The sequence below is a fragment of the Eptatretus burgeri genome, chromosome 6, assembly GCF_056783735.1.
Source record: "Eptatretus burgeri isolate ZD-2024b chromosome 6, Ebu_testis_v1, whole genome shotgun sequence".
NCBI lineage: Eukaryota > Metazoa > Chordata > Myxini > Myxiniformes > Myxinidae > Eptatretus > Eptatretus burgeri.
The window spans coordinates 13,030,106-13,056,586 of record NC_140966.1 but is presented as its reverse complement, the minus strand read 5'-3'; the positions used below and the strand labels follow the sequence as shown (position 1 = coordinate 13,056,586).

Sequence of the window (26,481 nt, the reverse complement as noted above, 5' to 3'; positions counted from 1 at the left end):
CGACAATTAACTGTGCCTCAAACCCAGGAGCACACAACCTTGGCGATTTTCAAAGAGGACGAATTGTTGTCCAATCGGAAAGTGGAGTCAGCCAGCATCAGAACCTTGGTATTCCGCTTTCTTCGGTCAATCGGGTGATTGTGCAACTCACCAGCGAAAGCAAGGAATCCACAGCTTCCCGTTTTGGTCAACCTGGGCCCTCAGAAAGGTATTTTCGAGCTGTCAAGTGGTTCAATGAGTAAACTCCCCATTGCAAGGCAGCAGATATTGTAGAGGAGGTCCAAGTTAGCTGAAGAACCGCCATGCGGTACCTTCATCAACTGGGCTACTATGGGACAGAAGCTACGAGAAAACCTCTTCTTCCACCAGCCAACATTCAAAGGAGAAAGAAGTGGGCTGATGAGATGGCCAAGAGACCCATGGAGTTTAGGTAAACTGTTTTTTTCAGGTGAATCCCAATTTTCTGACAGTGGCCACACATGGGCCTGGGGACTTCCCAGTTAAGAGTTCTCTTTGAACCGATTGCAGCGAACTGTCAAACACGGTGGTTTTTTCAGTGATGGTGTGGGGAGCAACCTGGAGCGCTGGTCAGTCAGAGCGTGTGGAGTGTGTTGGCAACATCAACTACACGATATAAATTTCTATCCTTGAGGATGGACGTCTCCCTGTCTTTTCCACTGGTCAGATGATCAAAAACAACACTGTTCATGGAAGATGGAGCTCCATGCGACACTGAAAAAAAGACCAAAGAATGGCAAGACAGAAATGGGATCAAGCGACTTCCATGGCCAAGTCTGTCTCTTGAGATGGATCCCATTGAACACCTCTGGGTCATATTGGATCGAGCTGTGTGGAAAAAGTCCAGGAAACCAACATCACGGGCAGAATTGCTAACCCGTTTGCGTGAAGCCTGGGCAGAAATCCTACAAGAGAAAATTTCGGAACTCGTTAGTTCTATGCCTGAAAGAGTAAAAGCGTTGACATCTGCAAATAGCAAGTCTACCAAATACTGGTGTGTGTATCAAAATGGATCAAATGTTATTCAAATGTTAAATATATAAATGCTTTTAAAATCATGGTGTCTATTTACTTCTGTCATGTCTCTGTATGCAAGTACATTTGTTGTGCTTGTGGCTCCTTGGGGTTAAAAGAGTGTATCTATAGTGTAACAATAGTGATTTCAAAATATCTGCTTCGTTAAGCATATTGTAATACATGTGGATAAATATGCATTGCATATGTATTGGATAGAATAGATGGTCCTTGTGTTCATTTTCCACACACAACCTGTTATTTTCTCTATATTTCTGGCTTCTACAATGCTGGACACTCACTTCTTTCCTGTCTCAGTTCTACTTTCCTAAAACCGGTTCTAACCAGATGAGTTACCTATTTGCCAGAGTAAAAGTCACCTTAAACCGGGTTGATCCGGCAGAACATCGGTGAACCGTGACGGGAGAGAAATCCGGATCAAAAAGTCCACACACACAATCAAAGCAGGACCAATCCGCAAGTGGTTGGCATGACCCACCGCATGGGACCAATCATGTGTGGGTGAGGAGACCGTTTGTGCTCTGGGGAATCCTCCAATGAAGAAGGGGGCCGTATGAAGAGTGGGGACAGGTGGAAATAAAAGGCAAGACACATGAGCTTTGAGACAGACTAGAGATGACAGAGATTAATCCTTTGGCACTTCAACGAGCACGAGTTTTGAGACAGACTACCGACTTCCCGTTTTCATACTTTGTCCTTTGGCACTTTCAGACTTCGCTTTGAGACTCTTCTCTCTTGGACACTTGGAGTCAGATTGTGCTCGCCTGGGCCGTCGCTGGCTGTTCACTTGCTCAATGACTGCCCTGCCGCATCTGCAGTCACCTCCCTGTGAAATTGCATAAAGTAGTGCTGTACATGACCAGTGCTACATACTGGACAGGTTGACCCTTCGTGAGCCACAGGCTGTTGCCAATAACCGCAAGGCTGCGCCGAGATTCGAAGGTATCTCAGCTATACACCCCAACTCTTTCTTTCTCTCTCTTTTCTTTGACATGTATGTGGGGCCCTTGCATAAAGTGCTAAGTTAACTGTATTTATCTGACATCTATATGGCGTGAGTGTACGCGTAGAGGTAATGCCAATGTACTTGTACTAATGCCAATTGACTTGTAAGTATGCGCTACAATTGACCTGTATATATGCGCTTGGAATTTGATTACATGTATAAAACTCACTTGTCTCCTGACTCTTCCTGCTCACGTGGCGACGGTGGTATATGGCAGCTGAGGTGATCGATTGATCTAGAGATTGGGCCATAGATAAGATCGCGGTCACGTGACTTGGTTCCACTCGGCCAATTAATAAGTTCTGTCACGTGACTGCCGGCACGATACTCGTTCGTACCGGAAACTTCATCTGTTACGGTAACATGGCTCTGGATATAGGAGCCGGCAAGAAGTTAACGGGACGAAGGGCTATCGTGGTCGCTTAGCGACTCGCCAAAACGTCTGGAGTTATCCGGACACGGCGACCGTAACAACACACACGTACACACACAAAAATTATATTATTTGGGAATGCAGAGGGAGAATGCAAGTCCCACATTATAACTTGTACACCTCTGTTTGATATATCATTCATGTTGCTCAATGTAATGTGAAAGTTTAAAACTGCACAAAACCTGAATGCAGAAATGTGTCCTGCACGACTTCAGGTTTACCTGCGCTCAAAACTCAAACATCACTCACCTGCGGGAGCGAGAAAATGAAGGAGAACGGTTGCGAATTCTCTCCTTGGAGTACGAGCGGCGACGTGCTTCACGAGGGATGGACCTACAGGCACATCAACAAACAAGTCACAGATTCAGGAGCACACCCTACAATGCCTCAAAGAAGGGATTCAAACAGCTGGCCCACTCACACAATGCAACTCCATACATCTACACAAACTGACAGTTAGTTTAGTATCTCGTTTAATTCAGTATACTACCTAAAAATGAATGCAAGCCCAAAGTTGTACAACAAGCACCTGATTGATAAGATTACGAATAACTTGTATAATCTTCCCAGCGCCAATACACCTCATTCACACGCCGACAACCCCAACCAATTTGGATGGATGTGCACCCAAACAAAATGAATGTCGGGGCTGTAAAAAGATGGTGTCACCGTGTCTGTCCACTTCAACACTCAAAATTGGGAACGACTGCTGCATTATCAAGTGTCGAAGCAAGTAGTGTACATGTCCAAAATAAGCAGATGATGAGAGTTCTGTTTGTGTAATGAAAACAAAATGAATTACAGCAAAGTCTAACGCCGTTTCGTGCTTTGCCATGAGTACTTGATTTTTTTTCCAGGAACTTTTAACAATGGTGCCAAATTTATGCCATCCTTTGCAATTGGTCAACACGAATGAACTATTGATGGGATCTTCAGTGAAACTTTTTGCTTTTTCTTCTAAGAATCCCATTTGTAATTCTGCAGCTAAACATAGCCACACCTTTATGGCTACCTGGCAATCTGAGTCCAATCACCTGTCTGGACCTGACTCCTGACAGGCATGTTCTTTTGAAGCCTGGTACTTCCCAGACATGAAAATGTTATTTTGGGTTGTTGCTTTATGCACGTTGTGAATTCATTCAAATTGCTGTTGCAACAATAAATTGTGAAAGATGGATGTAAAATCATAATCTTAGCCCCAACAATCTTCACAATATCAAAAGCTCTTGATACCTTCAGCTTTAGAATCTCTAAACAAATTACATGATTGTCAGGACAACTTTCCACCTGGAACATATTTGCTCACGATGTTCACTGTGCTCACAATGTTGCGGTTTATCGTTCCCAAATTATAAATAAATAAGCTTTCTTACAATGACTTCTACGCACCTAAACGACTCAAACATTTGTGCACTGGTCTCACATCAGGTATTCTCACTCAAAATACGTTTTTTTTTATATTTCCCCATTGAGTTCTCTGACAACATCTCATTCAATTTGTGCACCGTTAAGTTTGACAAGTAATGGAAACAACTTAAAACAAAATGTCATTGCATCATTACCGAGTGGAGCCAGATTGTCATCACAATGTAATTTGATTACAATGTAATATCTGCAAGAACCAACCATCCCCAACTTCCAAAAGCTTTTCCATGTGTGAATGTCCATACACGATAATCTTTGCTGCAATGATATTATTCATCTGTACATACCTCCGTTATGAATCCCTCTCAATTTTGCTAATCACCATCAAGAGGCTGGGACGCAAGAGAAGTACCACAATGCTTCTGCGTAACAACGAGTAACCCTTTTGCTGGGCTCCACGGTTCGATGCCCGGGGAGACCCAGGGCAGCGAGCCGGGAAGCACGGGCCACGGAAGCCAGCGGCACTGGCGGTTAAAAGCACTGCAGATGACTCGTGAAACTTCAATTCAGTCACGTAAAACAAAATGTATGTCATGAAAACACATACTTCGACTTTGTCACGCAGAGTCAAAACACAAAGGCTATCTGCAGCGTCACTGTGCACATAACAGTATGGCTCATCGGCATGGTGGTCCAAGTTTGTTTCCTTTGACGTGGTCATGTTTAACGACAGCTGCGCTCACATCTTTCTGAAGTGCTTTTAATCGAGAGTGCCGTAGATCACGGAAAAGGGCCGCCGCATGCTGTGAACTTGGAGTCCGGCAAAAAAAGAAAAACAAAAAAGATCCTCATTGCTGCATCGTGTAGCCATATTTCACTCACATCCCCAGCCTCTTGAAGCCAAATAGCAGGAAATAATGCAGATCCACAGAAAGCGCAACAAAGTACATTCTCAATTTTATCAGATACCAGCCGTTTTGCATCATTCTCTACCGTTTCCTTTCAAATCGAGCTCACTCTTAACATCCACATCCTAGGAATGGTGAGCAACCGGTTGAGCGAGTCAAATTAAATGGAAAGAAACCAGACATGGCGGATACAACCATAGTTTGATCGCAGAATTCCCCACAGTAAATGCGTCATTAGGTCTGTGTTTGGGGTATAATGTACACACGGTACAGGCTTTTCAGAATGAATGACCCATTTTGAGGGGCACTGTAAACAAACAGTCTCCATAAATTAATGGAAAAGGCATAAAGTGAAATGCATGTCACAGAAACCAATAATTTGGTTCTTTGGAGTAAACTTGCTCAGGTCTCAACAACACAAGGCATTACAATGTTAAACGGAGTCTTAAAAGACGTCAAATGCCAGCTAAGGTTGAGTGCTGTCGTTATATTTTTCAGAAGTATTTTTTTGATGGGAGGCTAATGCCACTGTACACTTGGAAATTATTTGTGGCAACCATGGAATGCATGGAGATGTTATAAGCTTTACGAGCTTATATGCATGAAGGTGTGTGTGTGTGTGTGTGTGTGTGTGTGTGTGTGTGTGTGTGTGTGTGTGTGTGTGTGTGTGTGTGTGTGTGTGTGTGTGTGTGTGTGTGTGTGTGTGTGTGTGTATATACATATATATATATATAATATATACATATATATATATATAATATATACATATATATATATACATATATAATATATACATATATATATATACATATATAATATATACATATATATATATACATATATAATATATACATATATAATATATACATATATATATACATATATAATATATACATATATATATACATATATAATATATACATATATATATACATATATAATATATACATATATATATACATATATAATATATACATATATATACATACATATATAATATATACATATATATATACATATATAATATATACATATATATATATATATATATATATATATATGTATATATATATATATATATATATATATATATATATATATATATATATATACACACACACATACATACACACACGTATATAGGCAAAACACTTAATGCATGCACCAAAATTACACTGAAGTTTGCATCCTGCAAAAACGCTCCTACTGCGGAAACACGTTATTTTACACTATAAATGGATGAGTGGAGGGGGGGAAAGGGGATGGGGAAAAAGCGGATGGGGAGGGTTCCCTTCCCAGTCACTGTGCCGAGGCCTCACTTGACAGGTAAATTTTAGTTACAAGCAACGCCATTTTTCTTAAGCAGCGGAAATTAAACTTAAGTTAAATGGATTGTAAACGTAATGGCTGTCACAATTTTTTTTTTTTAAATGGGGGAGGACGAGGGTCCCGTACCCGTTCCGTAATACGACTTGAGCATTGCAATTTGCCTTCACCTGGAGTTTGTGTAAAATAAATAAACTAGACAATTTTTGGTCAAAAAGCGTGATGTTGACTGGTATGCTCTGCCCACATTATTCTATCATTATACAGATGCTTGTACCAAGCTTGATTTAAATCCCTTCAGCTGTTCTCAAGCATCATATTATTACCTGATATGACTGATGAACTTTGACCTCTTAATGCCAAAATCTATTCAGTTCATCTTTGCATCATCATAGACACTTGCACCAAATTTGGACGAAATCCCATCACTGGTTCACAAGTTAGCACGGTAACAAAATTTTTACTTAGAGACCTCTGACCTTTTATCTCTTGACCCCATAATCTAATCAATTTATCTTTTCATCATTATCTATACTTGTACCAAGACTGACAGATTCCTTTGGCCGTTTATAGGTAATCGCAGGAATGAAAAACTACCACAGGCGCATGGACGGACAACCCAAAAACATAATGCCTCCATTGACTTCCATCAATGGAGGCACAATTTCATATTTTGAGACTATGCATTGTTGCGCTAACTTAAAAACATATATATTGCTTTCATACACCTCCACTCTGGATTAGCCTGAATCTACTTGATTTCCATCAGAAGGCTGGTGAGGCAAGTAAAACATCTTTCATGCCATACATTGCAGATAATCTATATGGACAAACGACGATGTTCAACAATGAGGAATCTTTTTTCCAATTGCAGCACAAGTTTAAAATTGAGGGGAAACGCAATTAAAAAGAAAGGAAGCTGCGTAAGCACAAGTTATGCAACCATGAAATCTGAGGCATTAAGATACCACCACAACAGAAACTCTCGTCATCACCCATGTCAACATCGTGCAAAACGCGCCATTAACAATCACATCTTGAAATTACGACCCAGAAGTATAAATGTGCAAATCTGCTTGGCAGGGTCAGTTTGTAGGTTTTTACAACACTCATGTTTCACCATAGTTTAACCGGTTTCACAAATCAAATTGCATATACCAAGGCCGAGATACAATTTGTATCGCATTGCTGGTCGTTTACGGGCGCCTCAAAAATGACCGAGACATTCGGAAAACACGGAAATTTCTCATGACTGGTCCTGCACAAAACCCCAACGGATAAACAAAGGGTACAGCTTATCGTACCTGCTGCGGCTGCGGCTTATGCTTCTCCTCCGTGGGGACCTGAAGGTTACACAAGAAAATCAACACTCAACTCGCAACGTCACATGCATGAACTGCCCAAAACGAAAGAGGGGGGGAGGGACCTAACCACTATACCCATCAAGTGAATTAATGAGGAGAATCCTCATTAACTTTAGCATTATCCCATGCACGAAACCAAACTTCCTATCATTTTATTCTCCTATCTTTATTTGCCCAGAAACACGCACAGATTTTCCCGGTAGACGTCTGAGAAAACTTACTGGTGCAACCCGCACAAACGGCAGGAACACTACAGGGTATCGCGCCAAAAAACGAGTGCAAGTAGAGTCGCGGGACAGTCGCTGGGAGCGCGATGAGAGTGGTGGTGGGGGGGTGGGAGGAAGGAGGCAGGGAAGAGAAGCAGGTAGAAGGAGGGGTTGACAACCCCAGAGGCAAAGTGCCTAGCGTTGGTTGGGCGCGTGTGGGATTTGGAGGAAGGCAGGCTGCGCGGAGAGAGTTGTGTGCTGCAACGTAGGAGGCCGAGTTGGAGGCAGATGTAGCCATTTGGTTTGTGAGGGGATGATGAAGGCACGAAGCAGCATGCTGCACCCACGAGGATGGCTGGCTGCACTCTACGCTTTGCTTTTTTTAAACCCGCCACCCGCCGTGGCGACCAGTTGTTGCAGAAAGAGGACAGGGCTGATTGGCTAGTGCAGATTCAGAGGGCAGTGAGAGACGCATTGGCGACTCTGCAAGGGTGTCAGTTTTTGCAATTAATACAATGAACAGTACAACCGAAACATCAGTGAGCATAAATCAGAACTTTGGCAAAAACAAAACTATCGTCTAAGCAGTGTAGCAGCACTGTTGATTACGGCGCGTTTCTATTCACGCAGAAACACAATCCCTAAACGACAGGGCGTTCCGCGGCAGCAGCCACATCTAACCGGGAGCGGCGGCGTGAAATCATGGGACTACGCCGTCGGAAGTCCTCATAGCGTGGGCGCCTGGCAAACTGCTGCTGCCCTCCACGAAACCGACTTCGCTTCTCTCCATTAGACAGCTCCACACGTACGCGGCAGCCACAGAGAGTCCTGCGTAGACAAAGTCAACCAAGATTAATTGGTTATTCAGTTGAAAACTGAGGTGAAAATAAAATAATACTAAAGTACAAGCGAAAACAATCCAAAGCAGAATAAGCAAACCATAACACTATTCACGAATATAATCCATACCTGCCATCCATTTCTCGCACCGCATCAGCTGCATCTCGGGGATCCTCAAATTCCACAAACGCGAAGCCTGGAGGGTTGCGAGCAACCCAGACATTTCGAAGTGGTCCATAATAACTGAAAGACTGCTCCAAGTCAGCCTTATTGCCACTGTTGCCAAGGTTCCCCACGTACACCTTACAGTCAAGGGGGCAATCTGCACTCATTTCTCCGACTGAAAATCTTCCGATGAGAAAGAGAAAGACAACAATCATTTCACAAAGAACTGATGACAAAAATAGACTGCTGATAAGTTTAACAACCTCAAACCAAGGAGTACTTGGTTTTGTGTGAAGAAAATTGAAAGGAGAACCATTTACATATTCAGTAGCATCAGTATTTTCAACCCCTCTGTTATGTGCCATATAACATCGTCCTTCCATAATCCCCATTCTCATTATATCCTTCACCCAATTTCTCTGAAACCCAAATCTTCTATTTCTCAATCCACCTTTCTCTCCTTGCCCACAATCAGGCATGAGAGCACATTTGCATACAAAATCTTGGCTTATTGAAAAGCGAGGTGACAGAGGGTTAGAAAACAAAACAAAAAGACAACGGTGGGGTAGTGGGGCCAGAGTTGGACACAAAAAGCCAGGGGGAGAACAAACAGAAAGAAGAGAGATTAGAGGGGAGGAAATACTAACAAGAAAGTAAGAGAGTTGGGTAAGGTAAGGTTAATGGGGATAGAAAAACATGGTCAGTAAGGTTGTGGGATGACACAAGATGGTCATATACAACCTGCTTAAAGCCTGGGAGGGAAGAATAGTATCAAACAGCCTGAGGAAGTCTTCACAAGTTAAAGAGAAACAAAGGAAGGTGGAGTTGTGCAGTCAGTTGAAATTTTGGGAGTTCAACCCGGAAGGGGTGATTGGAAGAACCCGTGCATCCGGGAGGTGAGGGGGAGCAGGGACGGTAAAAACCAAAGGCGCCACCGACCTATTTGAGAGCAACAGGTTTTTGAGTTTAATTGTTGAGCGTGAAAATTTAACTTAAAGTTTTTGAGTCAAAGAGATTCATCAGTTAAGTGGAATTTTCAATTCATATTGTTCAGCTTCTTTACTCTTATGCTCAAACACTGATTTCCACAGCTTTAATTCCCCTTCATCTTTCTATCCCTGCAAGAAGCAACAATTAAAATAACAACAAAAAAAAATCTTCTAATACAGTATGTCAAATATATAAAGCTGTTCCAACTACTAACTGACTGACATTAATGTTCAGTACCTTTCTGGTGACGTAGAAAGCTGAAATTGTGTGTGCCAACGAACATCACAGCCAATACACCGGAGGAAATAAATGAATAAATCAGAACCAAGCGTCCAAGTGAAGTCTTGTGCTCATTGCAGGTGATTGACCCGAGACAATGGGGACCAATGGAAGGTCATACTGCAACTGTTGCCATTTATTATATACTTATGTATGTGTAAGCATACCACAATAGAAGATGTGTATATATATATATATATATATATATATATATATATATATATATATTAAACATGTATATGTTTATATGGACAAAACAAATTACAATGTTGTACAACAATGAGGGATCTTTTGGCAAAAATGCAGCGCTGATAATTGCATACACTTCAGAAAAGGAAAGCACAGCATTGCTTGGCAAGTTACAAACTGACAAGTTATTCAAGGGGCTGAGAATATGGCCAACAGGTACGCAAACTCACCTCTCATCTGTAACCTGGGTTTTAATCTCGACCCAGGTAAAAATTGTCATCCCGATGCTTCACATGCAGAGCGATTCATCAACGCATGTGCCGTCCCTCGGATGGACGTTAAACTAATGCCCCAGTCTGCGAGTATTAGTTGGTGGACGTTAAAGATCCCATTGCGTCCTTCACAAAGAGTAGGCGACCTATCGCCGGCACCATGGACCAATTCCAACAACAAGTTGGAATTCCTGCCCCAACAAGCACAGGGCACTGCATCTGCAGCATAGCCACAGCCTCAGCCAATGATGATACCCGCAACTTGCACTACATCTGAAAGAACGAGTTATTGAAGGGTTTACGACATGGCGTTGAGGTACCCGTGTTATGCACAGAAGGGGGCCAACATCTCAAAAAAAAGTTTGCACCAATAAATTCCACATTACTGAGACACCTTCAGTCGAACGTCAGGGATGGACAGCCGGTTCGTGAAGGACTTGGGGGAAAAAAAATAAATACAACTTTTACTGCAGCTGACTCCAACAACAGAAGAAAGGTGGATGTCATGGCAAAACTGCAAATGCCGAATCCATGAATGTCATGGGTGTAAACCCTCATACAATCTCTTCATTCTGCTTAAAAAAAATTATATACATATATATATATATATATATATATATATATATATATATATATATATATATATATATATATATATCTATATATATATATGTATGTCGTTTCTACCAGGTGTACGTCAAAATTTACAAACGCTCAAAGTTGCAAAAGGACTTTTCACACACCGTGTGCAAAACAAGAGATTTGGAATCACAATCAGACTTGAGAAGTGGTGATTTCATGAATATACAAAACCAATCACGAAATGGAAGTTCACATTGCGTTGTGATCAACAATTTTCAGGAAAGCGGACCCACTTCCCTCCCTTTCAATCAAATGGTAGCTTACTCTTTACGGAGCATTGGTGCAGCGGGCAAGGGTCAAGCTGGGTGGTTTGCCATTGCATCCGAGGCAATGAGTCAGGGGAGGAATTTAGAATTGGACGGTGCCGGCGATAAGTCGCCTCATCTTCACGAAGGACACCGTGGGATCTTTAACGTCCTCAAACGACCGGTGCTGGCAGACAGGTCCTCAGACTTAACGTCGTTCTGACGAACGGACACACACACACACAAACACAAACACAAACACAAACACGGTTCGAAGTGAGGTTCGATTCATCACAACGATCGCAGTGTATACACACACACACACACACACACACACACACACACACACACACACACACACACACACACACACACACACACACACACACAAACACAAACACAAACACGGTTCGAAGTGAGGTTCGATTCATCACAACGATCGCAGTGTATACACACACACACACACACACACACACCAATAATAACCTTTGACCGTGCTGAAGACTAACAAACAGCCCACCGGATCGTACGAAACAGTGTCAACCTGGACGCCATTTTGGAACAGAAAGAGAGACAGAGAGAAAGATTGAGAGAGACACAGACAGAGAGACGACGACGACGAAGCAGCAGTAATCGGCCCGACGTAGCACGAGGTTAAAACTAAGGCGAGGTCAAACGGGCTTTATTGAAACCTTTGGCCGAAAATTAAACCCTAACCTCGCTCCTCCATGAGCCTCGACATTGCATGGAAAAATTCGAAAATCCCCAATACAAGGCTTCACGTTCGATTCCACGCCAACGGGCTCATGGCACATCGTTTCGCCGTCAACTACTGGTTTAATGGCCAGCCGACACGGATCGCGCATGGCACTAATCAATCAGCGGGATTCCCAAAGATACGTATTTCCGAAGTCACCGTGCGAACTGAGATTAATGTCGTCCTTCCATACGATGTTCGAGTGAAAATACACGAAGAGCTCCAGCATCAAGGAAGTAAAACATTCTTTCCTTCTCCCCACGAGGAGCCCCGTAGGCCTGAGGCCTAAACGAACTTGTTACTCGGTACATAATACGGCAAATGCAACATCGTTAGCTCGCAGCTAACCCGATAAAGGTTCCCCCGTCAGTACGAAACGAACCTTTACCACGTACATTCGTACTTACAAGCGCACTAAGCACACAATGAAACTGCTCGATTCGCGGGGGAACCTCAATAAAGGTGGAGAAGAACACACAAAATGGCGTCCAAACCCCCAGGATGCATTGCGGCTACGACTTACGTCATCCATTGATTCACGGTAAAATGGATGACCAACGTACTGACGTCATCACGTGTGGTCGTCCAATTTTTATTTTTGGTGTACAATTTATTTCCACATAATTTTTTTTTTAAATCGTCCTCGTCGTCCTTCTTCGTCATTACAATCACAATCATCATTATTATTTGCTTTTGTACTCCTGATGTTATTTCACGACAGCAGACACCCACACAGACCCACACACGCAAATGAAGAGGAAAAAAAAACAAAATTTGCGAGTTTCGTGACAAGGAAGAATTAAGCTGAGGATTAAAACAAAACGTCCGAAGAGAAACCAAGTTCCTACAACTGATGCTTTCTGTGGACGAGTCACTGCAATGAGTATCCAAGGAAACGGAACACTGGCCCATCATGCTATGGAGTGAAGAAGGTTAATGGGGGGGGGGGGGTACTGATGATCTCCCTGAGCCTGGCTCACTGGTCTCTCTCGGTCTCTCTATCTCGGTCTCTCTGTGTCTCTGTCTCGGTCCCTCTGTCCCTCGGTCCCTCTGTCTCTCGGTCCCTCTGTCTCTCGGTCCCTCTGTCTCTCGGTCCCTCTGTCTCTCGGTCCCTCTGTCTCTCGGTCCCTCTGTCTCTCGGTCCCTCTGTCTCTCGGTCCCTCTGTCTCTCGGTCCCTCTGTCTCTCGGTCCCTCTGTCTCTCGGTCCCTCTGTCTCTCGGTCCCTCTGTCTCTCGGTCCCTCTGTCCCTCTGTCTCTCGGTCCCTCTGTCCCTCTGTCTCTCGGTCCCTCGGTCCCTCTGTCTCTCGGTCCCTCTGTCTCTGTCCCTCTGTCTCTCGGTCCCTCTGTCCCTCTGTCCCTCTGTCTCTCGGTCCCTCTGTCCCTCTGTCCCTCTGTCTCTGTCCCTCTGTCCCTCTGTCCCTCTGTCTCTCTGTCTCGGTCCCTCTGTCCCTCTGTCTCGGTCCCTCTGTCTCGGTCCCTCTGTCCCTCTGTCTCGGTCCCTCTGTCCCTCTGTCTCGGTCCCTCTGTCCCTCTGTCTCGGTCCCTCTGTCCCTCTGTCTCGGTCCCTCTGTCCCTCTGTCTCGGTCCCTCTGTCCCTCTGTCTCGGTCCCTCTGTCCCTCTGTCTCGGTCCCTCTGTCTCGGTCCCTCGGTCCCTCTGTCTCGGTCCCTCGGTCCCTCTGTCTCGGTCCCTCGGTCCCTCTGTCTCGGTCCCTCGGTCCCTCTGTCTCGGTCCCTCGGTCCCTCTGTCTCGGTCCCTCGGTCCCTCTGTCTCGGTCCCTCTGTCCCTCTGTCTCGGTCCCTCTGTCCCTCTGTCTCGGTCCCTCTGTCCCTCTGTCTCGGTCCCTCTGTCCCTCTGTCTCGGTCCCTCTGTCCCTCTGTCTCGGTCCCTCTGTCCCTCTGTCTCGGTCCCTCTGTCCCTCTGTCTCGGTCCCTCTGTCCCTCTGTCTCGGTCCCTCTGTCCCTCTGTCTCGGTCCCTCTGTCCCTCTGTCTCGGTCCCTCTGTCCCTCTGTCTCGGTCCCTCTGTCTCTCTGTCTCGGTCCCTCTGTCTCTCTGTCTCGGTCCCTCTGTCTCTCTGTCTCGGTCCCTCTGTCTCTCTGTCTCGGTCCCTCTGTCTCTCTGTCTCGGTCCCTCTGTCTCTCTGTCTCGGTCCCTCTGTCTCTCTGTCTCGGTCCCTCTGTCTCTCTGTCTCGGTCCCTCTGTCTCTCTGTCTCGGTCCCTCTGTCTCTCTGTCTCGGTCCCTCTGTCTCTCTGTCTCGGTCCCTCTGTCTCTCTGTCTCGGTCCCTCTGTCTCTCTGTCTCGGTCCCTCTGTCTCTCTGTCTCGGTCCCTCTGTCTCTCTGTCTCGGTCCCTCTGTCTCTCTGTCTCGGTCCCTCTGTCTCTCTGTCTCGGTCCCTCTGTCTCTCTGTCTCGGTCCCTCTGTCTCTCTGTCTCGGTCCCTCTGTCTCTCTGTCTCGGTCCCTCTGTCTCTCTGTCTCGGTCCCTCTGTCTCTCTGTCTCGGTCCCTCTGTCTCTCTGTCTCGGTCCCTCTGTCTCTCTGTCTCGGTCCCTCTGTCTCTCTGTCTCGGTCCCTCTGTCTCCGTCCCTCTGTCTCTCTGTCTCCGTCCCTCTGTCTCTCTGTCTCCGTCCCTCTGTCTCTCTGTCTCCGTCCCTCTGTCTCTCTGTCTCCGTCCCTCTGTCTCTCTGTCTCCGTCCCTCTGTCTCTCTGTCTCCGTCCCTCTGTCTCTCTGTCTCCGTCCCTCTGTCTCTCTGTCTCCGTCCCTCTGTCTCTCTGTCTCCGTCCCTCTGTCTCTCTGTCTCCGTCCCTCTGTCTCTCTGTCTCCGTCCCTCTGTCTCTCTGTCTCTCTGTCCCTCTGTCTCTCTGTCCCTCTGTCTCTCTGTCCCTCTGTCTCTCTGTCCCTCTGTCTCTCTGTCCCTCTGTCTCTCTGTCCCTCTGTCTCTCTGTCCCTCTGTCCCTCTGTCTCCGTCCCTCTGTCTCCGTCCCTCTGTCTCTCTGTCTCTGTCCCTCTGTCCCTCTGTCTCTCGGTCCCTCTGTCTCTCGGTCCCTCTGTCTCTCGGTCCCTCTGTCTCTCGGTCCCTCTGTCTCTCGGTCCCTCTGTCTCTCGGTCCCTCTGTCTCTCGGTCCCTCTGTCTCTCGGTCCCTCTGTCTCTCGGTCCCTCTGTCTCTCGGTCCCTCTGTCTCTCGGTCCCTCTGTCTCTCGGTCCCTCTGTCTCTCGGTCCCTCTGTCTCTCGGTCCCTCGGTCCCTCTGTCTCTCGGTCCCTCTGTCCCTCTGTCTCGGTCCCTCTGTCCCTCTGTCTCGGTCCCTCTGTCCCTCTGTCTCGGTCCCTCTGTCTCTCTGTCTCGGTCCCTCTGTCCCTCTGTCCCTCTGTCTCGGTCCCTCTGTCTCTCTGTCTCGGTCCCTCTGTCTCTCTGTCTCGGTCCCTCTGTCTCTCTGTCTCGGTCCCTCTGTCTCTCTGTCTCGGTCCCTCTGTCTCTCTGTCTCGGTCCCTCTGTCTCTCTGTCTCGGTCCCTCTGTCTCTCTGTCTCGGTCCCTCTGTCTCTCTGTCTCGGTCCCTCTGTCTCTCTGTCTCGGTCCCTCTGTCTCTCTGTCTCGGTCCCTCTGTCTCTCTGTCTCGGTCCCTCTGTCTCGGTCCCTCGGTCCCTCTGTCTCGGTCCCTCGGTCCCTCTGTCTCGGTCCCTCGGTCCCTCTGTCTCGGTCCCTCTGTCTCTCTGTCTCGGTCCCTCTGTCTCTCTGTCTCGGTCCCTCTGTCTCTCTGTCTCGGTCCCTCGGTCCCTCTGTCCCTCTGTCTCTCGGTCCCTCTGTCTCTCGGTCCCTCTGTCTCGGTCCCTCTGTCTCGGTCCCTCTGTCTCTCGGTCCCTCTGTCTCTCGGTCCCTCTGTCTCTCGGTCCCTCTGTCCCTCGGTCCCTCTGTCTCTCGGTCCCTCTGTCTCTCGGTCCCTCTGTCTCTCGGTCCCTCTGTCTCTCGGTCCCTCTGTCTCTCGGTCCCTCTGTCTCTCGGTCCCTCTGTCTCTCGGTCCCTCTGTCCCTCTGTCTCGGTCCCTCTGTCCCTCTGTCTCGGTCCCTCTGTCTCGGTCCCTCTGTCTCTCTGTCTCGGTCCCTCTGTCCCTCTGTCTCGGTCCCTCTGTCTCTCTGTCTCGGTCCCTCTGTCTCTCTGTCTCGGTCCCTCTGTCTCTCTGTCTCGGTCCCTCTGTCTCTCTGTCTCGGTCCCTCTGTCTCGGTCCCTCTGTCTCGGTCCCTCTGTCTCGGTCCCTCTGTCTCGGTCCCTCTGTCTCTCTGTCTCGGTCCCTCTGTCTCTCTGTCTCGGTCCCTCTGTCTCTCTGTCTCGGTCCCTCTGTCTCTCTGTCTCGGTCCCTCTGTCTCGGTCCCTCTGTCTCGGTCCCTCTGTCTCGGTCCCTCTGTCTCTCTGTCTCCGTCCCTCTGTCTCTCTGTCTCCGTCCCTCTGTCTCTCTGTCTCCGTCCCTCTGTCTCTCTGTCTCCGTCCCTCTGTCTCTCTGTCTCCGTCCCTCTGTCTCTCTGTCTCTCTGTCCCTCTGTCCCTCTGTCTCTCTGTCCCTCTGTCTCTCTGTCCCTCTGTCTCTCTGTCCCTCTGTCCCTCTGTCTCTCTGTCCCTCTGTCTCTCTGTCCCTCTGTCTCCGTCCCTCTGTCTCTCTGTCTCCGTCCCTCTGTCCCTCTGTGTCTCGGTCCCTCTGTCCCTCTGTGTCTCGGTCCCTCTGTCCCTCTGTGTCTCGGTCCCTCTGTCTCTCTGTGTCTCGGTCCCTCTGTCTCTCTGTGTCTCGGTCCCTCTGTCTCTCTGTGTCTCGGTCCCTCTGTCTCTCTGTGTCTCGGTCCCTCTCTCTCTGTGTCTCGGTCCCTCTGTCTCTCTGTGTCTCGGTCCCTCTGTCTCTCTGTGTCTCGGTCCCTCTGTCTCTCTGTGTCTCGGTCCCTCTGTCTCTCTGTGTCTCGGTCCCTCTGTCTCTCTGTGTCTCGGTCCCTCTGTCTCTCTGTGTCTCGGTCCCTCTGTCTCTCTGTGTCTCGGTCCCTCTGTCTCTCTGTGTCTCGGTCCCTCTGTCTCTCTGTGTCTCGGTCCCTCTGTCTCTCTGTGTCTCGGTCCCTCTGTCTCTCTGTGTCTCGGTCCCTCTGTCTCCGTCCCTCTGTCTCTCTGTCTCGGTCCCTCTGTCTCTCTGTGTCTCCGTCCCTCTGTCTCTCTGTGTCTCGGTCCCTCTGTCTCTCTGTGTCTCGGTCCCTCTGTCTCTCTGTGTCTCGGTCCCTCTGTCTCTCTGTGTCTCGGTCCCTCTGTCTCCGTCCCTCTGTCTCCGTCCCTCTGTCTCCGTCCCTCTGTCTCCGTCTCTCTGTCTCCGTCCCTCTGTCTCTCTGTCTCCGTCCCTCTGTCTCTCTGTCTCCGTCCCTCTGTCTCTCTGTCTCCGTCCCTCTGTCTCTCTGTCTCCGTCCCTCTGTCTCTCTGTCTCCGTCCCTCTGTCTCTCTGTCTCCGTCCCTCTGTCTCTCTGTCTCCGTCCCTCTGTCTCTCTGTCTCCGTCCCTCTGTCTCTCTGTCTCCGTCCCTCTGTCTCTCTGTCTCCGTCCCTCTGTGTCTCTGTCTCCGTCCCTCTGTGTCTCTGTCTCCGTCCCTCTGTGTCTCTGTCTCCGTCCCTCTGTGTCTCTGTCTCCGTCCCTCTGTGTCTCTGTCTCCGTCCCTCTGTGTCTCTGTCTCCGTCCCTCTGTGTCTCTGTCTCCGTCCCTCTGTGTCTCTGTCTCCGTCCCTCTGTGTCTCTGTCTCCGTCCCTCTGTGTCTCTGTCTCCGTCCCTCTGTGTCTCTGTCTCCGTCCCTCTGTGTCTCTGTCCCTCTGTCTCTCTGTGTCTCGGTCCCTCTGTCTCTCTGTCCCTCTGTCCCTCTGTCTCGGTCCCTCTGTCCCTCTGTCTCGGTCCCTCTGTCCCTCTGTCTCGGTCCCTCTGTCCCTCTGTCTCGGTCCCTCTGTCCCTCTGTCTCGGTCCCTCTGTCCCTCTGTCTCGGTCCCTCTGTCCCTCTGTCTCGGTCCCTCTGTCCCTCTGTCTCGGTCCCTCTGTCTCTCTGTCTCGGTCCCTCTGTCTCTCTGTCTCGGTCCCTCTGTCTCTCTGTGTCTCGGTCCCTCTGTCTCCGTCCCTCTGTCTCCGTCCCTCTGTCTCCGTCCCTCTGTCTCTGTCTCTCTGTCTCCGTCCCTCTGTCTCTCTGTCTCCGTCCCTCTGTCTCTCTGTCTCCGTCCCTCTGTCTCTCTGTCTCCGTCCCTCTGTCTCTCTGTCTCCGTCCCTCTGTCTCTCTGTCTCCGTCCCTCTGTCTCTCTGTCTCCGTCCCTCTGTGTCTCTGTCTCCGTCCCTCTGTGTCTCTGTCTCCGTCCCTCTGTGTCTCTGTCTCCGTCCCTCTGTGTCTCTGTCTCCGTCCCTCTGTGTCTCTGTCTCCGTCCCTCTGTGTCTCTGTCTCCGTCCCTCTGTGTCTCTGTCTCCGTCCCTCTGTGTCTCTGTCTCCGTCCCTCTGTGTCTCTGTCTCCGTCCCTCTGTGTCTCTGTCTCCGTCCCTCTGTGTCTCTGTCTCCGTCCCTCTGTGTCTCTGTCTCCGTCCCTCTGTGTCTCTGTCTCCGTCCCTCTGTGTCTCTGTCTCCGTCCCTCTGTGTCTCTGTCTCCGTCCCTCTGTGTCTCTGTCTCCGTCCCTCTGTGTCTCTGTCCCTCTGTCTCTCTGTGTCTCGGTCCCTCTGTCTCTCTGTGTCTCGGTCCCTCTGTCTCTCTGTCCCTCTGTCTCGGTCCCTCTGTCCCTCTGTCTCGGTCCCTCTGTCCCTCTGTCTCGGTCCCTCTGTCCCTCTGTCCCTCTGTCTCTCTGTCTCTCTGTCCCTCTGTCTCTCTGTCTCTCTGTCCCTCTGTCTCTGTCTCCGTCCCTCTGTCTCTCTGTCTCCGTCCCTCTGTCCCTCTGTCTCGGTCCCTCTGTCTCTCTGTGTCTCGGTCCCTCTGTCTCTCTGTGTCTCGGTCCCTCTGTCTCTCTGTGTCTCGGTCCCTCTGTCTCTCTGTGTCTCGGTCCCTCTGTCTCTCTGTGTCTCGGTCCCTCTGTCTCTCTGTGTCTCGGTCCCTCTGTCTCTCTGTGTCTCGGTCCCTCTGTCTCTCTGTGTCTCGGTCCCTCTGTCTCTCTGTGTCTCGGTCCCTCTGTCTCTCTGTGTCTCGGTCCCTCTGTCTCTCTGTGTCTCGGTCCCTCTGTCTCTCTGTGTCTCGGTCCCTCTGTCTCTCTGTGTCTCGGTCCCTCTGTCTCTCTGTGTCTCGGTCCCTCTGTCTCTCTGTGTCTCGGTCCCTCTGTCTCTCTGTGTCTCGGTCCCTCTGTCTCTCTGTGTCTCGGTCCCTCTGTCTCTCTGTGTCTCGGTCCCTCTGTCTCTCTGTGTCTCGGTCCCTCTGTCTCTCTGTGTCTCGGTCCCTCTGTCTCCGTCCCTCTGTCTCGGTCCCTCTGTCTCTCTGTCTCGGTCCCTCTGTCTCTCTGTCTCCGTCCCTCTGTCTCTCTGTCTCCGTCCCTCTGTCTCTCTGTCTCCGTCCCTCTGTGTCTCTGTCTCCGTCCCTCTGTGTCTCTGTCTCCGTCCCTCTGTGTCTCTGTCTCCGTCCCTCTGTGTCTCTGTCTCCGTCCCTCTGTGTCTCTGTCTCCGTCCCTCTGTGTCTCTGTCTCCGTCCCTCTGTGTCTCTGTCTCCGTCCCTCTGTGTCTCTGTCCCTCTGTCTCTCTGTGTCTCGGTCCCTCTGTCTCTCTGTGTCTCGGTCCCTCTGTCTCTCTGTCCCTCTGTCCCTCTGTCTCGGTCCCTCTGTCCCTCTGTCTCGGTCCCTCTGTCCCTCTGTCTCGGTCCCTCTGTCCCTCTGTCCCTCTGTCTCTCTGTCTCTCTGTCCCTCTGTCTCTCTGTCTCTCTGTCCCTCTGTCTCTCTGTCTCTCTGTCCCTCTGTCTCTGTCTCCGTCCCTCTGTCTCTCTGTCTCCGTCCCTCTGTCCCTCTGTGTCTCGGTCCCTCTGTCTCTCTGTGTCTCGGTCCCTCTGTCTCTCTGTGTCTCGGTCCCTCTGTCTCTCTGTGTCTCGGTCCCTCTGTCTCTCTGTGTCTCGGTCCCTCTGTCTCTCTGTGTCTCGGTCCCTCTGTCTCTCTGTGTCTCGGTCCCTCTGTCTCTCTGTGTCTCGGTCCCTCTGTCTCTCTGTGTCTCGGTCCCTCTGTCTCTCTGTGTCTCGGTCCCTCTGTCTCTCTGTGTCTCGGTCCCTCTGTCTCTCTGTGTCTCGGTCCCTCTGTCTCTCTGTGTCTCGGTCCCTCTGTCTCTCTGTGTCTCGGTCCCTCTGTCTCTCTGTGTCTCGGTCCCTCTGTCTCTCTGTGTCTCGGTCCCTCTGTCTCTCTGTGTCTCGGTCCCTCTGTCTCTCTGTGTCTCGGTCCCTCTGTCTCTCTGTGTCTCGGTCCCTCTGTCTCCGTCCCTCTGTCTCGGTCCCTCTGTCTCTCTGTCTCGGTCCCTCTGTCCCTCTGTCTCCGTCCCTCTGTCTCGGTCCCTCTGTCTCTCTGTCTCGGTCCCTCTGTCTCTCTGTCTCCGTCCCTCTGTCTCTCTGTCTCCGTCCCTCTGTCTCTCTGTCTCCGTCCCTCTGTCTCTCTGTCTCCGTCCCTCTGTCTCTCTGTCTCCGTCCCTCTGTCTCTCTGTCTCCGTCCCTCTGTCTCTCTGTCTCCGTCCCTCTGTCTCTCTGTCTCCGTCCCTCTGTCTCTCTGTCTCCGTCCCTCTGTCTCTCTGTCTCCGTCCCTCTGTCTCTCTGTCTCCGTCCCTCTGTCTCTCTGTCTCCGTCCCTCTGTCTCTCTGTCTCCGTCCCTCTGTCTCTCTGTCTCCGTCCCTCTGTCTCTCTGTCTCCGTCCCTCTGTCTCTCTGTCTCCGTCCCTCTGTCTCTCTGTCTCCGTCCCTCTGTCTCTCTGTCTCCGTCCCTCTGTCTCTCTGTCTCCGTCCCTCTGTCTCTCTGTCTCCGTCCCTCTGTCTCTCTGTCTCCGTCCCTCTGTCTCTCTGTCTCCGTCCCTCTGTGTCTCTGTCTCCGTCCCTCTGTGTCTCTGTCTCCGTCCCTCTGTGTCTCTGTCTCCGTCCCTCTGTGTCTCTGTCTCCGTCCCTCTGTGTCTCTGTCTCCGTCCCTCTGTGTCTCTGTCTCCGTCCCTCTGTGTCTCTGTCTCCGTCCCTCTGTGTCTCTGTCTCCGTCCCTCTGTGTCTCTGTCTCCGTCCCTCTGTGTCTCTGTCTCCGTCCCTCTGTGTCTCTGTCTCGGTCCCTCTGTCTCGGTCCCTCTGTCTCTCTGTGTCTCGGTCCCTCTGTCTCTCTGTGTCTCGGTCCCTCTGTCTCTCTGTGTCTCGGTCCCTCTGTCTCTCTGTGTCTCGGTCCCTCTGTCTCTCTGTGTCTCGGTCCCTCTGTCTCTCTGTGTCTCGGTCCCTCTGTCTCTCTGTGTCTCGGTCCCTCTGTCTCTCTGTGTCTCGGTCCCTCTGTCTCTCTGTCTCGGTCCCTCTGTCTCTCTGTCTCGGTCCCTCTGTCTCTCTGTCTCGGTCCCTCTGTCTCTCTGTCTCGGTCCCTCTGTCTCTCTGTCTCGGTCCCTCTGTCTCTCTGTCTCGGTCCCTCTGTCTCTCTGTCTCGGTCCCTCTGTCCCTCTGTCTCTCTGTCTCCGTCCCTCTGTCTCTCTGTCTCCGTCCCTCTGTCTCTCTGTCTCCGTCCCTCTGTCTCTCTGTCTCCGTCCCTCTGTCTCTCTGTCTCTCTGTCCCTCTGTCTCTGTCTCTCTGTCTCTCTGTCTCCGTCCCTCTGTGTCTCCGTCCCTCTGTCCCTCTGTGTCTCGGTCCCTCTGTCTCTCTGTGTCTCGGTCCCTCTGTCTCTCTGTGTCTCGGTCCCTCTGTCTCTCTGTGTCTCGGTCCCTCTGTCTCTCTGTGTCTCGGTCCCTCTGTCTCTCTGTGTCTCGGTCCCTCTGTCTCTCTGTGTCTCGGTCCCTCTGTCTCTCTGTGTCTCGGTCCCTCTGTCTCTCTGTGTCTCGGTCCCTCTGTCTCCGTCCCTCTGTCTCCGTCCCTCTGTCTCTCTGTCTCCGTCCCTCTGTCTCTCTGTCTCCGTCCCTCTGTCTCTCTGTCTCCGTCCCTCTGTCTCTCTGTCTCCGTCCCTCTGTCTCTCTGTCTCCGTCCCTCTGTCTCTCTGTCTCCGTCCCTCTGTCTCTCTGTCTCCGTCCCTCTGTCTCTCTGTCTCCGTCCCTCTGTCTCTGTCTCCGTCCCTCTGTCTCTCTGTCTCCGTCCCTCTGTCTCTCTGTCTCCGTCCCTCTGTGTCTCTGTCTCCGTCCCTCTGTGTCTCTGTCTCCGTCCCTCTGTGTCTCTGTCTCCGTCCCTCTGTCTCCGTCCCTCTGTGTCTCTGTCTCCGTCCCTCTGTGTCTCTGTCTCGGTCCCTCTCTGTCTCGGTCCCTCTCTGTCTCGGTCCCTCTCTGTCTCGGTCCCTCTCTGTCTCGGTCCCTCTCTGTCTCGGTCCCTCTCTGTCTCGGTCCCTCTCTGTCTCGGTCCCTCTCTGTCTCGGTCCCTCTCTGTCTCGGTCCCTCTGTCCCTCTGTGTCTCGGTCCCTCTGTCTCTCTGTGTCTCGGTCCCTCTGTCTCTCTGTGTCTCGGTCCCTCTGTCTCTCTGTGTCTCGGTCCCTCTGTCTCTCTGTGTCTCGGTCCCTCTGTCTCTCTGTGTCTCGGTCCCTCTGTCTCTCTGTGTCTCGGTCCCTCTGTCTCTCTGTGTCTCGGTCCCTCTGTCTCTCTGTGTCTCGGTCCCTCTGTCTCTCTGTGTCTCGGTCCCTCTGTCTCTCTGTGTCTCGGTCCCTCTGTCTCTCTGTCTCGGTCCCTCTGTCTCTCTGTCTCGGTCCCTCTGTCTCTCTGTCTCGGTCCCTCTGTCTCTCTGTCTCGGTCCCTCTGTCTCTCTGTCTCGGTCCCTCTGTCTCTCTGTCTCGGTCCCTCTGTCTCGGTCCCTCTGTCTCGGTCCCTCTGTCTCGGTCCCTCTGTCTCTCTGTCTCGGTCCCTCTGTCCCTCTGTCTCGGTCCCTCTGTCTCGGTCCCTCTGTCTCTCTGTCTCGGTCCCTCTGTCTCGGTCCCTCTGTCTCTCTCTCTCTCGGTCCCTCTGTCTCCCTGTGTCTCGGTCCCTCTGTCTCCCTGTGTCTCGGTCCCTCTGTCTCCCTGTGTCTCGGTCCCTCTGTGTCTCGGTCTCTCTGTGTCTCGGTCTCTCTGTGTCTCGGTCTCTCTGTGTCTCGGTCCCTCTGTGTCTCGGTCTCTCTGTGTCTCGGTCTCTCTGTGTCTCGGTCTCTCTGTGTCTCGGTCTCTCTGTGTCGCGGTCTCTCTGTGTCTCGGTCTCTCTGTGTCTCGGTCTCTCTGTGTCTCGGTCTCTCTGTGTCTCGGTCCCTCTGTCTCGGTCTCTCGGTCCCTCTGTCTCGGTCTCTCGGTCCCTCTGTCTCGGTCTCTCGGTCCCTCTGTCTCGGTCTCTCGGTCCCTCTGTCTCGGTCTCTCGGTCCCTCTGTCTCGGTCTCTCGGTCCCTCTGTCTCGGTCTCTCGGTCCCTCTGTCTCGGTCTCTCGGTCCCTCTGTCTCGGTCTCTCGGTCCCTCTGTCTCGGTCTCTCGGTCCCTCTGTCTCGGTCTCTCGGTCCCTCTGTCTCGGTCTCTCGGTCCCTCTGTCTCGGTCTCTCGGTCCCTCTGTCTCGGTCTCTCGGTCCCTCTGTCTCGGTCCCTCGGTCCCTCTGTCTCGGTCCCTCTGTCTCGGTCTCTCGGTCCCTCTGTCTCGGTCTCTCGGTCCCTCTGTCTCGGTCTCTCGGTCCCTCTGTCTCGGTCTCTCGGTCCCTCTGTCTCGGTCTCTCGGTCCCTCTGTCTCGGTCTCTCGGTCCCTCTGTCTCGGTCTCTCGGTCCCTCTGTCTCGGTCTCTCGGTCCCTCTGTCTCGGTCTCTCGGTCCCTCTGTCTGTCTCTCTGTGTGTCTCTCGGTCCCTCTGTCTGTCTCTCTGTGTGTCTCTCGGTCCCTCTGTCTGTCTCTCTGTGTGTCTCTCGGTCCCTCTGTCTGTCTCTCTGTGTGTCTCTCGGTCCCTCTGTGTGTCTCTCTGTGTGTCTCTGTCTCTGTCTCTGTCTCTGTCTCTGTCTCTGTCTCTGTCTCTGTCTCTGTCTCTGTCTCTGTCTCTGTCTCTGTCTCTGTCTCTGTCTCTGTCTCTGTCTCTCGTTCCAACCCATGAATTTCAGTCCATGAATTGAGAGACTGAATCAAGTGGCATTGATAGAGTGTAGGCATATGATGGGCCAAATCGGCCCATCCTTTGTCAAAGTTCCTTGTTTTGGTGTCCTCGTGTGCTGAGATGTGCTGAGATAACACCGGGTATCTTAATTGTACTCGAATAGGAATATTTTAAACCTTCATGACGATGCATATCAAGTTAGACATGCTTTTTGAAGAGCCTGGTGTTGGTTTAATGGCTAGGGTGGCAGGCTTGGGATCCAAGGGTCCTGAGTTCAAGCCCCATTGGCCACTGAATTAATACACACCAGGGGGTTGACTCAGCCTGCCACCCTTCTGAGGTCGGCAAATTGAGTACCAGCTTGCTTGGATAATTGAGCCATTCAAGTATCCTGCGACGGAGTGGCGACCTGTCCAGGATTGTGCCCAATCGCCCAGGAAACTGCTTCGGTAGCAGCAACACTCTCTGTAGAGAGTATGGTTCAAATTATTATTATTATTCTAAAACAGAAATGTTTGTTTGTCTCTGCGTGTATGTCATAATTTTTCTCAAAGATGGCCAAATGGATCTTCAAACTTTGAGGTTCAATAAAAAGTACTGGGGAGCATTTTCAGCAAAAAGTTTTGAAAAATTACAATTTTTTAAATCAAAATCGCTCTATCCTGTCCAAGTCTTTGGAGCAACGTGAAAGTTAAGATTAAATGATCTCCCCCATTCCTTAATGGGCGTAGGGAAGTGTTTTAGGCCCCCACAAAAAAGTAGTAAAAATAACGAAATTTGATTTATTCAAAATGCCAACTGGATTAAAACAGCATCGAGCAACGCCGGGTAACCGGCTCGTTACCTCTGCCACCAAAGGTGAATGAGGTTATGTTTTCATCCCTTTGTCGGTTTGTTTGTATGTCTGTGTGCAGAATATTTCTAAAAGTTGTGGATGGATTCGAATGAAATTTGGTGGACAGGTTGGGTGTGTGACAAGGATGAAATGATTCAATTTTGGTGAAGATCCAAATCCGGATCCGACTACTAGAATTTTTTTAAGTGATTCTTTACCATTGAGAGATAGGGCTCAAAAACGATATAGAGCATGATGTCTCAAAAAGATGTGGACAGATTCGGATGAAACTTGGACACGTTGGGTGCGTCACAAGGATGAATTGATTCAATTTTGGTGAAGATCCGAATGAGGATCTGGATATGAGAATTATTTCATTTCTACAGTGAGTCTTCATTATTAAGATATGGGGCCAAAATGTATTGGGCCCAATATGGTCTTGTGATGCGGCGTTATGTGGTGGAGGTAGGCACTCTACCGAGTGCCCTTCGAGTTATAAATAAAGTGCAAGAAACAGGATTTGTCCATGAACAATTACCTCTGCTGTACCTCTGTCTCTCTGTCTCTGTCTCTGTCTCTTGGTCTGAGGGATCTGTCATCCCTCAGACTGGCAAGCAGAAATTTCTTCACGCACTGCAGATCTGGGTAAAATCACCAACTGGTCCAACACGTGGAACATGTCTTTCAATCCGGACAAATCTCACATTATCACTATGTCTCTCCGAAAGGACCATTTGGCAACCCCCCCCCATCCACTTTCTCAACAAACCTCTGGAAGAAGTCCTTTCATTCAAGCTTCTGGGTCTCACTATCTGCCATGATCTTTCCTGGGAAAGCCACATTTCCAACCTCGCCTCCAAAGCCAGTCGCCGACTGGGAATCCTCCGTCGTGCAAAGTCATTCCTTGGCCCACCTGAACTCCTGACCACGAACAAAGCTTTTGTCCGCAGCCTGATGGAGTACTGCTCTCCCCTCTGGGCTGGTGCTCCTGCCTCCCACCTTTCTCGGCTTCACGCTATAGAAACCAAGGCATTTCGGATCATTGGTATCTCCCGCGATGAGGCGGGAGATACCTAATGTGTCTGTTCCCCACTGTTTTGTCCCTTCAACTCCCGCCCCTCTTGTCTCATGCCTCCTTGCTGTGAGTTGTGTGTTAGCTCTCATACGAGCCTCGACTAAGGTATACAAAAAAAAAAAAAATTAGGCTGAGTCTTTGGGCCTCTCACGCTCTCACTGCAGGCAGGTTGGTGGTCTTTCTGTCTTCTACAGTCTCCTCTCCGGTCGCGCTCCACCTGCTCTGTCTGCGATTTGTCCCCACCATATTTCCGTAGGGCACTCGATGTCCGCCAACAACTCCCTTCTGGTAAAACTACCAAAATCACGAATCACTGCTCACCTTCACTCTTTCATTCCTCTTTTTCCCCACCTTTGTCAT

The 26,481-nt window shown here is 50.1% G+C and overlaps 1 protein-coding gene across 8 annotated transcripts in view; it reads right to left on the bottom strand.

The window, feature by feature from the left end:
* SRSF3 (serine and arginine rich splicing factor 3) overlaps nt 1-26,481 on the bottom strand; it is a 57,969-nt gene that overhangs the window by 9,410 nt on the left and 22,078 nt on the right. Inside the window, exons 1-7 of one of the 8 annotated variants that reach the window (XM_085884074.1) lie at nt 12,448-12,532; nt 9,894-9,913; nt 8,631-8,849; nt 8,343-8,489; nt 7,396-7,434; nt 2,742-2,825; nt 2,229-2,294 (exon numbers count right to left, since the gene is read on the bottom strand). In XM_085884074.1, the coding sequence (XP_085740200.1) occupies nt 2,229-2,294; nt 2,742-2,825; nt 7,396-7,434; nt 8,343-8,489; nt 8,631-8,833 (539 nt within the window). In that variant the 5' untranslated portion in view covers nt 8,834-8,849; nt 9,894-9,913; nt 12,448-12,532. Of the gene's footprint in view, nt 1-2,228; nt 2,295-2,741; nt 2,826-7,395; nt 7,435-8,342; nt 8,490-8,630; nt 8,850-9,893; nt 10,062-12,435; nt 12,600-26,481 lie in introns of those variants that run through there. The other 7 variants (XM_085884073.1, XM_085884068.1, XM_085884075.1 and 4 more) reach the window with 7 other exon arrangements.